At 51.3% G+C, this 15,140-nt stretch overlaps 1 protein-coding gene across 5 annotated transcripts in view; it reads left to right on the forward strand.

Annotated features, from left to right (window-relative positions):
* Positions 1–15,140, forward strand: part of LOC116956436 (anoctamin-1) — a 177,592-nt gene that overhangs the window by 40,339 nt on the left and 122,113 nt on the right. For all 5 annotated transcript variants that reach the window (XM_076054340.1, XM_076054342.1, XM_076054341.1 and 2 more), the window contains exon 2: positions 8,305–8,525. In XM_076054340.1, coding sequence (XP_075910455.1) covers positions 8,305–8,525 — 221 coding nt within the window. The remainder of the gene's footprint in view (positions 1–8,304; positions 8,526–15,140) is intronic.

A 15,140-nucleotide genomic window follows, 5' to 3' on the forward strand; every position in this document is an offset into this window, starting at 1 on the left:
GCTCGTGAAGGATGCTACTGGGCAGTTGGAGGCAGTCGCCCTCCAACAACAACGGAGGGCGGAGGAGCGACGCTCAGAACAACGAGCGGAGCGCCGGGTGGCTAAAGCACAGCAGATTGGCACAGTAGGGGGCACAGGTGGTGCATCAGCCAGTCATCTCAGTCAGTCGACCCGTGGCACCTGGGTCTGCCCCGTGACCTCCTGCCAGCGGGCGTTCGACACTTCACGTGGCCTCAGGGTGCACATAGCCTGGCACAAGCGTCGTGGTGACGTCACCGATACTTAGTGGCGAATGGCGGTTGTTGTTGTGTGTATCAGTGTGTGTATCAATGTGTGTGTATCAACGTGTGTGTGTATCAGTGTGTGTGTGTATATCAACAACAACAACCGCCATTCGCCACTAAGTGGCGGTGACGTCACCACGAAGCTTGTGCCAGGCCACGTGCACCTTGAGGCCACGTGAAGTGTCGAACGTTCGCTGGCAGGAGGTCACGGGGCAGACCCAGCAGGTGCCACGGGTCGACTGACTGAGACGACTGAGATGAGTGGCTGATGCACCACCTGTGCCCCCTACTGTGCCAACTTGCTGTGCCTTAGCCTCGTCTCCTCTCAGTGATTGCTCCGAGCAGCGACACTCCTCGGACACGTCTGCTGATGAGACACTGAGTGTCAAAACTGGTCTTGGCCAATACAAATCTGGGCAGTTATCCGGCATTGATTCAAGCAAACCCTGACCGCTGCTGATGAGACACTGAGTGTCGAAACCGGTCCAGAGAGTTGTTGCTCGCATTGACCCAACGCTGCTGAAATAACGCGTTCCCAGAGGGTGTGCGCATGATGTGTGTGTGTAATAGACTGTTACTACTACTGACGTGTGTGTGTGTAAAAGACTGTTACTACTACTGATGTGTGTGTGTGTAAAAGACAGTTACTACTGATGTGTGTGTGTGTGTAAAAGACTGTTACTACTACTGGTGTGTGTGTGTAACAGACTGTTACTACTACTGGTGTGTGTGTGTGTAAAGACTGTTACTACTACTGGTGTGTGTGTGTAAAGACTGTTACTACTACTGACGTGTGTGTGTGTGTAAAAGACTGTTACTACTGATGTGTGTGTGTGTTAAAAACTGTTACTACTGATGTGTGTGTGTGTGTAACAGACTGTTACTACTACTGATGTGTGTGTGTGTAAAAGACTGTTACTACTACTGATGTGTGTGTGTGTAAAGACTGTTACTACTACTGATGTGTGTGTGTGTAAAGACTGTTACTACTACTGATGTGTGTGTGTGTGTAAAGACTGTTACTACTACTGATGTGTGTGTGTAAAAGACTGTTACTACTACTGATGTGTGTGTGTGTAAAGACTGTTACTACTACTGATGTGTGTGTGTGTAAAGACTGTTACTACTACTGATGTGTGTGTGTGTGTAAAGACTGTTACTACTACTGATGTGTGTGTAAAAGACTGTTACTACTACTGATGTGTGTGTGTGTAAAAGACTGTCACTACTACTGATGTGTGTGTGTGTAAAGACTGTTACTACTACTGATGTGTGTGTGTGTAAAAGACTGTTACTACTACTGATGTGTGTAACAGACTGTTACTATTACTGATGTGTGTGTGTGTTAAAAACTGTTACTACTGATGTGTGTGTGTGTAACAGACTGTTACTACTACTGATGTGTGTGTGTGTAAAGACTGTTACTACTACTGATGTGTGTGTGTAAAGACTGTTACTACTACTGATGTGTGTGTGTAAAAGACTTACTACTGATGTGTGTGTGTAAAAGACTGTTACTACTACTGGTGTGTGTGTGTGTGTAAAGACTGTTACTACTACTGGTGTGTGCGTGTGTAAAAGACTGTTACTACTACTGATGTGTGTGTGTGTAAAGACTGTTACTATTACTGATGTGTGTGTGTAAAAGACTGTTACTACTACTGATGTGTGTGTGTAAAGACTGTTACTACTACTGATGTGTGTGTGTGTAAAGACTTACTACTGATGTGTGTGTAAAGACTGTTACTACTACTGATGTGTGTGTGTGTTAAAGACTGTTACTACTACTGATGTGTGTGTGTGTAAAATACTGTTACTACTGCTGATGTGTGTGTGTGTGTTTTATGTTGCGGCTGAAGAGCGATCAACATTCATCATCTTAGTTCGCATGCACGGCCGCTAGGTGGCGTACCGTGAGTTTCACTCTCCCACACACAACCGGCTGGCGCTGAACTCGCTACGAATTGGCACGTTCTGTTCACTTGGAAAACTGTACTTGTTTAGCTGTGGCGGGTTTAACGACACATCTATGCAGGGTGCTGCAAAAAATGTTAACACTTATATGGGACTATCGTTGTTAATGGGAAAAAAAAGAACGAATATTACGCCGTGACATGATAACAAATGTAATGTTAATAGCTTCAAAAAGTCAGAGTCTACTCCACGTATTCGCCATCATCGTCAACGCGTGGCTGGGAATCTTCTGCAGGTGGTCTCCAGAGCAGGCAGGAGGCAGCAAATTTATCGTGATGGTGTTGTTGCAAATTCTCGGATGTGTTCAAAAAGAATTAAAAGCACCCTGTGTTTACGTGACCTAACCCCCCAAAAAAACCCCTCTTATGGATAATATTGTTGCTCGAGCCTCCGACTGCTACGAGTTGAACTTTCTCACGATGCTGGCACTCTTCCCTCTGAACTCCACCACGGTCAGATATCAGAATGAGAATCTTTATTGAGACTGCAGGAGGAATCCGATGAGCTATAAAGATCTTTGTTTCACAGATGTCCAGTAAGGGGGCACGGGGTCAGATCGTTCGAACGACAAACACAAAATGCAAACAATAAACACAAAGCACAAACAACAAACAGAAAATACAAACAACAAACACAAACAACAGACACAAACAACAAACACAAACACACAGACACACAAACACAACACACAAACACAAACAACAAACACAAACAACAAACAACAAACACAAAACACAACACACAGACACAAAACACAAACACAAAACACAACACACAGACACAAAACACAAACACAAAACAACAAACACAAAACACAACACACAGACACAAACACAAAACACAAACACAAAACAACAAACACAAAACACAAACACAACACACAAACACAAAACACAAACAACAAACACAACACACAAACAACACAAAACACAAACAACAAACACAAACAGGCAATAGGAGTGCAAAGTATAGTAAAGGTAAACACATTACTTAAACAATAACTTTCCAAATAAAACGAAGCAATTGTTGTGTTATCTTAGCAGGTAAATCCCACGTGGCTATTCACTTTCCATGAGCGACCTGGCCACGAACGGCAGCTCGGCAAAGTTGGCGTATCAGCAAAAACATCATCTAAATCATCTAAAACGCATGCCGCTCAACGTGGATGGGAAGAGAAAGAAAAAAATCATCTAAATCATCTAAGACGCATGCCGCTCAACGTGGATGAGAAGAGAATGATGAGGTCCCGGAGGTAATAAGTAAAATTCAAAAACAACATTAAAAAAAACGCTTTAATGAAATGTACCGTACTAGTAATGTAACGACTCCACGACTCCAAGAAGTGGCCCCGAAGCTTGCCACAACGTAAGGGGACCGTGGTGGCCAATCACAGCCAAGCCGAAACATAACATATACAAAAGAATGTTGAAAAATAGAAATGTTTTATTTTTAATGATAGAATATAGTATTGTCATCAGTGTGACATTGGTATACCAAGTTTGCAGTCGATACCACATTGGGAAGTGGGTTAAAATAGAGTTACAAGATTTGAGGATACAACAATAACAACAGACAGGGACGAGACAGTCTCGTCCCTTCACCTGATGAAGGCCGCTTGTGTTGTGGCCGAAACGTCGTGAGAATTTGATTGCGGTATTTAATTTTATTAATTTATTATTTTATTCTCATTCTACGTGACTTTACCGAAAGGACCAAAAGAAGATGAATCCTTGCAGTCACGAAAGCTTTAAATCGAAACAACAGACAGAGCGAGTTAAATAAGAGCGTGTAAACTAATGCTAAGAAGCCGCGTGTCGTGGCGAGAAGCATCGCCTCTCACACACAGCTCTCTCTCTCTCTGCCTGTCGTCCCGGAACACCGGGGCGCTAACGCTGTCATGACGTGAACTCGACATACAACGCGAAACTCGCCATGGGGGACACACACATCTCCATATATATAAAAGCCAAAAGTTGTGAATATGTGTGTCTGTTCAAATGTTCAAAATGTTTAGCGTACTTCCCGACATGCAACAAACTTGAAATTTGCCATGTGGGTACATTCCAGACTGTACACCATGCAAACATTATACAAATACACTTTTTTGGGGGGGGGGGGGGGAGTTCAATAATGCATTTATTTTTTGCACGGCAAAGTGAGCTGTGACGTCAAATCTGTCACGTGACCCGCGCGTGTGGAAGCGTAACGCATTGTAGTGTAGTGGTTAGCGCGCTGTCTGTGTGTGTGTAAGCGTAACGCATTGTAGTGTAGTGGTTAGCGCGCTGTGTATGTGTGTCTGTCTGTGTCTGTGTGTGTAAGCGTAACGCATTGTAGTGTAGTGGTTAGCGCGCTGTGTATGTGTGTCTGTCTGTGTCTGTGTGTGTAAGCGTAACGCATTGTAGTGTAGTGGTTAGCGCGCCGCGCTACGAACCCGGCGACCCGAGTTCGATTCCCGCTCACGGCCACCACCGGTGACGATTATTTGAACTACGTCGACTCAGCCTCAAACGAGTAACTGCTGTGGTGTGTGAACATCGCCACTGGGGAGACAAAGGCGGCCGCGCGTGGTGGATCCAAGTCCCGGGCGAACCCGGATAGTAGAGCTCGTACTTTATAACGCCAATGGCATTTGGACGTAACGCGGTCGAGTTGAACGGAACTACCGTAGCTGTCAGTGCCCCCTACCCTGTTACAGACCCTACCCCGTGCTCCTTATAAATCTCAACGTTCGTCCTACAAAGCCCCATCACAAGGGAGAAACACAAACCAATAGACACACATTTGTTTGACTCAATTTCCCTGTACAGGAATACGGGTAAGCCGCATGGCTTCACAGCTATGAACTGCGTCGCAGCGCGGGTAGGAATCAGCGGTTGTAAGGCCGCCTCGGCGTGGCGTCGTCGTCGTCACACGAGGCACTGGGATGCTGCTGGATCCTTCTAGACGCTACCCACGCGCCTCCGTCTACAAAGGCCGGCACGGCACACGGCGGGGTGGATGGCCAGCGCCTTTGTCCCCCTAAGTGGCGACGTTTACACACCGCACCAGTTACTCATTTGAGGCTGAGTCGACCTAGTGGAGGCCTGTTCAGACTATCGTCAGACTATCGTCACTGGGTGTTGGTGGCCGTGAGCGTGAATCGAACTCGGGTCGCCGGGTTCGCAGCGCGCTAACCGCTACACTAACACACACACAGACACACAGATACAGACACACACAGACACAAAGACACAACAACCGCCATTCGCCACTAAGTGACGGTGACGTCAGCACGACGCTTGTGCCAGGCTATGTGCACCCTGGGGCCACGTGAAGTGTCGAACGCCCGCTGGCAGGAGGTCACGGGGCAGACCCAGGTGCCACGGGTCGACTGACTGAGATGACTGGCTGATGCACCACCTGTGCCCCCTACTGTGCCAATCTGCTGTGCTTTAGCCACCCGGCGCTCCGCTCGTTGACACACACACAGATACACAGACATACAGACACACACACAGACACACACACAGACACACACACAGACATACACACAGACACACAGACACACACTTGCCCCCGACAGCCTTGTGGAGGCTCTGTCACCACGGTCCTCGCTTCGTCTCTCCCCACGGTCCTCGCTTCGCAGTCGTTGTCGCTCGCGAGGTTGCGACAATCGCGCGCTGTGGAGAGAGGGAGGGAGGAGGAGGTGGAGGGAGGGAGGAGGTGGAGGGAGGGAGGAGGTGGAGGGAGGGAGGAGGAGGTGGAGGGAGGGAGGAGGTGGAGGGAGGGAGGAGGGATGAAGTGGAGGGAGGGAGGAGGGAGGATGGAGGAGGTCCACCTCTTCAGGAGGAGGAGGCTCTGTCCGCGAGAAAACGATTCCCATTAAATCACGGAGCCGCAGATTAAATCTTTGTCGTTTGTTTAGTCCCGGCCTGTGTGGGAGTGGGGGCGAAGGGAGGGGTCCCGAGATTCATGACTTTGGCCGGACACGTCTCTGTTGACGTGAGTCTGCCGTGTGTGACGGTGTGAGTGTGCTCGCGAACAGCACTTGCCCCGACAGTCTGTTAAATCTATACGGGGGATCTTTGTCTTTTTTTCCGTGAAGACCTTGATAGGCGCTACTCGCTAACAGCACTTGCCCCGACAGTCTGTTAAGGCTATACGGGGAGAGAAGGGATCTTTGTCTTTGCGATGGCCTTACGGGGAGCGGTGGTGCAGTGGTGAGCGCGCTGAGGTCAGAATCTTGATTTAGACTGGTTAGCGGGAATCCGATGAGCTATAAAGCTCTTTTTTCACAACACAACACAAACATACGATCGGAGTGCAAGATACTGCAGATAAAATGGTCAGCAGGTCACTAAATATGAATAATATTTTTTGTTTAATTATATAACCAATTACCCTGTCAGAGACCCAAGTTCGACTCCCGCTCACACCACGATTATCTGAACCGGGTCTCCGCTTTGAGTACCTGGTGCGATGTGTCGTGAACATCGTCACTGGGGAGACAAAGGCGGCTGGGCGTGGTGCTGGCTAGCACAACCCCTCGTGTGCCACGGTGCCGGCCTTCAGAGGTGCTCGCTACGCACTGCACTTGCCCCGACAGTCTGTTGGGGCTACACGGGGGATCTTTGTTCGTGTGGATGTGCGTGAGAGTGCGAGTGTGAGTTTATGGCCGTGTTGTAATGTGTCGTTTATGGGCTGTGCGTGCGTGCGTGCGTCTGATTTTTTGGGGTGTGTGTGTTCGCGTGTATGTTGTGCATGGGAGCGGTGGTGTAGTGGTTAGCGCGCTGCGTTACGAACCCAGCTACCCGAGTTCAATTCCCGCTCACGGCCAACACCGGTGACGAGTATCTGAACCGGTTCTGGGCCCTCCCCTAGGTCGATTCAGCCTCAAATGAGTACCTGGTGCGGTGCGTAGTAAACATCGCCACTGAAGAGACAAAGGCGGTCGGGCGTGGTGCTCGCCACCCAGGCCCCGTGTACCGTTCCGGCCTTTATAGGTGCTGCTTACTCGCTAACGGCACTTGCCCTGCAGTCTGTGAAGGCTACACGGGGGATCTTTGTCTTTTTGCGTGCGCGTTTGTGTCATGTGCACGTACACACACGTACACACACACGTATACACACACACACGCACACGTATACACACACGCACGTATACACGCACACATACGCACACAAAAGACAAAGATTCCCGTATAGCCTTGACAGACTGTAGGGGGCACACACACGTATATACACGTATACACACACGTATACACACACGTACACGTATATACACACACGTATACACACACGTATACACACATATACGCACACACACATATACACACACACGTATATACACACACAAAGACAAAGAGCCCACTATATCCTTAACAGACTGTAGGGGCAAGTGCTGTTAGCGAGCACCTATGAAGGCCGGAACGGAAACACGCACACACACACACGTTTATATACACACACACACGTATACACACACACGTATACACACGCATGCACGTAAATTTGTGCACATACTTATTAAATCATCGCCATCACCACCAGCATCACTATCGCCATCATCCACATCACCATCACCACTCCCATCACTATCGCTATCGCCTATATCATCATCATCACCCCACCATAATCATTACCATCACAACCCCCACCCTCCCCACCATCACCACCCCTATCACAGTCAACCACATCACAAGCACCTCTATCACCACCACCAACATCACCACACCCATAATCACCCCATCACCACCCCCATCACCACCACCGACATCACCACACCCACACTCACCCCCATCACCACCACCACTACCACCCCCATCCCCATCCCACCCTCTCCTGCAGTCCTTCGTCAACATTCCTGTCCAGAGTCACTTTTAAAATCCAACTCCTCTCCTCCTCTCTCCGCCCGTGTCTCGCCTCTTACCTCCTCCTCCTCCTCCCTCCTCCTCCTCCCTCCTCCTCTTCGCTAGGAACTGTCGTCTCCTCCTCTTCCACCTCCTCACCTGTCCACCCCCGTTTCCCCCACTCTCACACACCCCCCTCTCTCACCCGCACCCCCCAGACTCGGGGCTTGCCGAAATTGGGCGACCCGCGTACAGACGTGACCACGAGCCCCTGGGCCGGGACCCCCATGCGCCGAAGCTACGACAGCTCCGCGACCCCCTCGGCCGGAGGGGCCGGAGGGGCCGGAGGGGCCGGAGGAGCTCTGCGCTGCGGGCCTCGTGGACTCGCGTCCGGGCAGGGAGTGGCACGGCCGATGGATCGAGATGCACGGAGAGTCTGGTAAGGAAACAAACAATATCTCTAGTTGTTGTTGTTGTACCCAGGTGTCATCATCAGCGGCAGCAACATCTAAACTATTCAAACTTATAAAGTAAATAATTTCTGTTTTTAATTTTACAGGCAAGGTCCCACTGAGCTGCGTAGCTCTTTTTGTTCAGAGCGACCCGGGCTATCGCGAATGGTAGCTCCAATAAATGTGGACCAAAGTCGCGGAACGCGTGGCGTTGATTCTCGATGTGGAGGGGAACAAAGCGGACGGCTCGGAGAAGAAAAAAATTCCACGCAGTGACCACGGGGAGAGAGAGACACGCAAACTCCAAATATACAGCAGCAGCAGGCGTCAGGGTCACGATCGAACCCACGATCTCCTGTATACCTGGCGAGGTAGTTAACATCTCCTAGCCACCGCGATGATGATGATGATGAGAGAGACACGCAAACTCCAAATATACAGCAGCAGCAGCAGGCGTCAGGGTCACGATCGAACCCACGACCTCCTGTAGACCAGGCGAGGGAGTTAACATCTCACCACAGCGGCGCATAACCATCGTCAGCCACCATCATCATCCACCACCATCATCATCATCCACTATCATCATCATCATCAGTCACTATCATCATCATCATCAGCCACCACCACCATCATCAGTCACCATCAACCCATCACCTGCTATCGTGCCACTCATCGCTATTTGTGTCGTGTGCACGAGCATGATTTCCATCGTTCATAGGTGCTCGCTAACATCACGTGGCCTTACAGTCTGTTAAGGCTACTGGACCGGTGTTTTTGTCTTCGACACGTGTGGCACACGCGTGTGTGTGTGTGTACACTGAGATCTCATGATGATGATGATGATATAATGAACCCGGCGTGTGGTCCCTAGTCCACGTGTCCGCATCTGTGTCATTCTAAGCGTGCGCGCTTGAAATGACATCGAGAGGGAAGAAGGGGAACTGACTTGGGGGGGGTGTGCGCGGGGAGCGGTGGCGCAGCGGTTAGCACAGCGCTACGACCACCAACACAGCGATGAGCCCTCTACTGGGCCTCCTCTAGGTCAACTCGGCCCCAAATTAGGTATGGAGTACCTGGTGCGATGTGCAAACGTTGCCACTTGGGCGACAAAGGCGGGTGGTCCTGGACACCCCAGCCCCTAGGGGCTACTCGCTAACACCACTTGCCCCCAACGGTGTGTTAAGGCTATACGGGGCGTCTTTGTCTTTGCACACATTGCGTTGGGAGCGGTGGTGGTGGTGGTGGTTAAGAGCGGTGGCGCAGTGGGTTAGCGCACACGCGTGGATGCGTGTGCTGTATCTTCATATATAAAAGGCAAAGTGGTGATTATGTGTGACTGTTCAAAATGTTTAGCGTACTTCCCGACATGCAACAAACTTGAAATTTACCACGTCGGTACTTTCCAGACTGTCCACCATGCAAACATTATAAAAATATACTTTTTTGGGGGGGGGGGGAGAGCTCAATAATGCATTTATTTTTTGCACGGCAAGTGAGCTGTGACGTCATATCTGTCACGTGACCCGCGCACGTGGAAGCGTAACGCATTGTAGTGTAGTGGTTAGCGCGCCGCGCTGCGAATTGGCTGCCCGAGTTCGATTCCCGCTCACGGCCACCACCGGTGACGATTATTTGAACCGGTCCTGGGCCTCCCCTAGGTCGACTCGGCCTCAAACGAGTAAGTTGTGTGGTGTGTGAACATCGCCACTGGGAGACCAAAGGCGGCCGGGCGTGCTGAATCCAAGTCTCGGGCGAAGCCGGGTAGTAGAGCTCGTGTTATATATGTTGAACACGAAGTAGGCTTTTGCGATCAATATCATCCACAATCCAGGTGTTATGGGTTAGATCGCGTAAATATGTGTCGTTAAACCCGCCACCACCCGACACAGCCAACCAGTGAGGTGTAGTGTCTCGTGAACAGAACGTGGACAGCAGCACACGGGCGCTGTGCGTGTGGGACAGCCCAACCACAGCGAAGCGTCACGGCACTCCGATGGTGAACGTTGTGACTCTCCAACACGAGTCACGAATTGGCCACGTTCTGTTCACGTGACACCACACCTCACTAGTTGGCTGTGTCGGGTGGTGGCGGGTTTAACGACATATTTACACGATCTAACCCATAAAACCTGTATTATGGATGCGCGTGCGTGTGTGGTTAGCGCTCTGCTCTGCTACGAACCTGGCGACCCGGGTTCGATTCCCGCTCACGGCCAACACCGGTGACGATTATCCGAACAGGTCGTGGGCCTCCCCTAGGTCGACTCAGCCTCAAACGAGTACCTGATGATGTGTAAAAACATCCCCACTGGAGAGACAAAGGCGTCCGGGCGTGGCGCTGGCTAACCACCCCCTCGTGAGCTGTGCCGGCCTTCATAGGTGCTCGCTAACAGCACTTGCCCCTACAGTCTGTTAAGGCTACACGGGGGATCTTTGTCTTTGTGTGCGCGCGTGGGAAGCGGTGGCGCTGTGGTGAGCGCACTGCCTGCAAACCCCGGCACACCTGAGTTCAATTCCCCTACTTCCTCACCCGCATCATCATCATCGTCGTCGTCGTCAGCATCAGCAGCACCTGGGCGCTGGTGAAGAGAGACGAGGAAGCGATGGTGGGGGTGTAATGATGGGTGGGGGTGTGATGATGATGGTGTGTGTGATGGTGTGTGTGTGTGATGGTGTGTGTGTGAGTATGGTGTGTGTGGTGTGAATGTGTGATGGTGCGTGTATGTGTGATGGTGTGTGTGTTTATGTGTGATGGTGTGTGTGTTTGTGGGTGTGGTGTGTGTGTGATGGTGTGGTGTGTGTGTGATGGTGTGTGTGATGATGGGGTGTGTGTGATGATGATGAGGTGTGTGTGATGGTGTGGTGTGTGTGTGTGATGATGTGTGGTGTGTGTGTGATGATGGTGTGGTGTGGTGTGTGTGATGATGGTGTGTGTGATGATGATGGTGTGGTGTGTGTGATGGTGTGATGCGTGGTGTGTGTGATGGTGTGGTGTGTGTGATGATGGTGTGGTGTGTGTGATGATGGGTGGTGTGTGTGATGATGGTGTGGTGTGTGTGTGATGATGGTGAGGTGTGTGTGATGGTGTGGAGTGTGTGTGTGATGGTGTGGTGTGTGTGTGATGATGGTGTGGTGTGTGTGTGTGATTGTGTGTGTGATGGTCGACTCAGCCTCAAATGAGTACCTGGTGCGGTGTGTAATATCGCCACTGGGGAGACAAAGGCGGTCAGGCGTGGTGCTTGCCACCCACCCCCTCGTGTACCGTTCCGGCCTTCATAGGTGCTCGCTAACAGCACTTGCCCCTACAGTCTGTTAAGGCTATATGGGGGATCTTTTATCTATCTATGTGTGTGTGTGCGGTTTAAGGCGGTTCCGCACTCAACTCGCTCCCAATTAGGCGACTCTTGAACGAGCCTGCGGTGACGCGGAGCTGGTCACGTGCTCGCTAACTGCTGCTGCTAATTGCGCTTGCGCACGTGACATTTGCTGCGTAATCATGATGATGATGGTGGCGGTGATGATGACGGATTTATTATTTAATATCAAATTCACGATGATGACGCCGCTGATGATGATTAAAGAACACAGCATGATGATGGTGGTGGTGGTGATGATGAAGATGGTGCTGATGATTTAAGGGCGAGTATGATAATGGTGGTGGTGCTGATGGTGGTGGTGCCGATGAGTAATGGTGACACTGATGATTTCAAGGGCGGAGTATGCTGCTGATGACGATGATATTTTTACGGCAAGATTTGTTTAAATCATCCCGTAAAGTGATGATGACATCAGTAATTAATACCCATGCTCGAGAATTGATTAACTTGCTGCTGCTGCTGCGTACAATGGCAACGACTGATGATGTAGCAGCAGCAGCAGCTGATGTTTATGTTTTGATGATACCAGTTATACGCAATCCCGTGTACAATTAGCGCTACCTCCTAAAGCGCTACTGTATATCCCACTTGCACTCTCCAGCCCCTCGTTTCTCCATCCCCGTACAACCGCTCGCACGATATCATGAATATATCACAAAGTCCCAACGCGACACCACCACCACCACCACGACGATCACCAAGCAGCTCACGTCACCAAAATAACCCCACCCCCCACCAGGTGTATCTCAAGGGAGGGAGAGCGAGCGAGCGAGCAGGTATCTCGCCCTCTCTCTCTCTCTCTCGGTGTGAACGCGGGGAAGTCTCCAATCTGTGTGCGGCTGTGACTGAGAGTGGGCACCGTTAGCCGCCTGGATTCGCCTGTGCGATTAGGTGAGGGGTGTAGGTGAGCGGGCGAGTGGTTGGTTAGGTGGCTGAGCGAGTGGCTGTGCAGGTGGCGTGAGCGTATCGGCTGGGTAGGTGAGTGCATGAGCGGGTGATGTGGCTGTGTAGGTGAGTGGATGAGTGGTTAGATGAGTGAGTGGGTGAGTTAGTGAGTGGTTGAGTGGGTAGGTGAGTAAAGAGGTGGCGTTTCGGTAGGTGAGTGTGTAGGTGGTTAGGTGAGCGGGTGAGTGTGTAGGTGGTTAGGTGAGTGTGTAGGTGGTTAGGTGAGCGCGCGAGTGTGTAGGTGGTTAGGTGAGCGGGTGAGTGTCTAGGTGGTTAGGTGAGCGGGTGAGTGTGTAGGTGGTTAGGTGAGCGGGTGAGTGTGTAGATGGTTAGGTGAGCAGGCGAGTGTGTAGGTGGTTAGGTGAGCGGGTGAGTGTGTAGGTGGTTAGGTGAGCGGGTGAGTGTGTAGGTGGTTAGGTGAGCGGGTGAGTGTGTAGGTGGTTAGGTGAGAGGGTGAGTGTGTAGGTGGTTAGGTGAGAGGGTGAGTGTGTAGGTGGTTAGGTGAGCGGGTGAGTGTGTAGGTGGTTAGGTCAGCGGGTGAGTGTGTAGGTGGTTAGGTCAGCGGGTGAGTGTGTAGGTGGTTAGGTCAGCGGGTGAGTGTGTAGGTGGTTAGGTGAGAGGTTCAGTGTGTAGGTGGTTAGGTGAGCGGGGTGAGTGTATAGGTGGTTAGGTGAGAGGGTGAGTGTTTAGGTGGTTAGCGAGCGAGTGTGTATGTGGTTAGGCGAGCGAGTGTGTAGGTGGTTAGGTGAGCGGGCGAGTGTGTAGGTGGTTTAGGTGAGAGGGTGAGTGTGTAGGTGGTTAGGTGAGCGAGCGAGTGTGTAGGTGGTTAGGTGAGCGGGTGAGTGTGTAGGTGGTTAGGTGAGCGGGTGAGTGTGTAGGTGGTTAGGCGAGCGAGTGTGTAGGTAGTTAGGTGAGAGGGTGAGTGTCTAGGTGGTTAGGTGAGCGAGTGTGTAGGTGGTTAGGTGAGCGGGCGAGTGTGTAGGTGGTTAGGTGAGTGGGCGAGTGTGTAGGTGGTTCAGTGGTTAGGTGAGCGGGTGTGTAGGTGGTTAGGTGAGTGTGTAGGTGGTTAGGTGAGCGGGCGAGTGTGTAGGTGGTTAGGTGAGAGGGCGAGTGTGTAGGTGGTTAGGTGAGCGGGTGAGTGTGTAGGTGGTTAGGTGAGTGTGTAGGTGTTTAGGTGAGTGTGTAGGTGTTTAGGTGAGTGTGTAGCTGGTTAGGTGTGTCCAAGCGGTGGTGAGTTGGGTCGGTAGGTGAGCCGGATGTGGTGTGGTGGGTTGGTTGGTGAGTGAGCTGAGTGTATGTGGTGTTTTTCAGTGGGCCGAGAGCTAAATAGGCGTGCGTGTATGTAGCTGGGCGTGGGTGGGGGGGGGATGTAAGTCGCAAGCACTTGTATGTGTGTGTGTATGTGCGTGTGTGGGTGGGTAGGTAGGTAGGTGGATAGGTTGTGCGAGTGGGTAGGTGAGTCGCCGGGCGGCTGAGCAGGTTACAGTGCCTCTGGGCGCGAGGTGGCGACGGGGAGGGATCAATTCGCGACCGACGATTTGTACATCCCAAGTATGACCGCCGCGCTCGCCATTCGGCGAGAGCAGGAGACGCACGGCGACACCCTTCGACCTCCGTCCTGGGATTTAGCCGCGGCAACCAAAACGCCGCCGTCGCCACCGCCTGGAGACCACCGACACTCGCCCACGACGATCGGGGCAAGAGAAGCAGCCACAGGCGGGAGGAGAAGGAGGTGGAGGAGGTGGCCGGGCTCGCATGCCTGCCAAGATGAATTCGGTCTCGCCTCTCGATTTTGAGATGCGTGGTGAGAGCGATGCCACCGTGGAACTGGACGGGAATGGTTACGATCAGCAGCAGCAGAATCATCATCATCAGCAGCAGAATCATCATCATCAACATCAGCAATCGCCGGCCAGTACACGAGGGTAAGTGGCCTTGCTTCATCAACATTTGATGGAGTCCCGTGACCAGAGATTTGGGAGTGTGAATTCTGTAGGGCTGAGTCGGTAACAATTGTGGGGGGGGGGGGGGGGGGGAGGGGGATTTCCATTTCCTTCTCGAAGCCCCGAAAGAGGGAGGTGGAATTTCGACCTCGAGATGGAGCGCCCCAATTGCCTTCGATGTTCGAGCGGTGAACCGCCTTCGTGTTTTTTTTTTGCTTTACGTATGAACACGTGTTTTGAACATATGAACACACGTGTTTTAAACCTATGTACACACGTGTTCATTCATATGTACACAAATGTAAAGACCCCCTCCCTCCGTATAGACTTAGCAGAA

This window comes from Petromyzon marinus, chromosome 65 (genome assembly GCF_048934315.1).
Source record: "Petromyzon marinus isolate PM22_M1 ecotype Great Lakes invasive population chromosome 65, UKy_Petmar_22M1.pri1.0, whole genome shotgun sequence".
Classification (NCBI taxonomy): domain Eukaryota; kingdom Metazoa; phylum Chordata; class Hyperoartia; order Petromyzontiformes; family Petromyzontidae; genus Petromyzon; species Petromyzon marinus.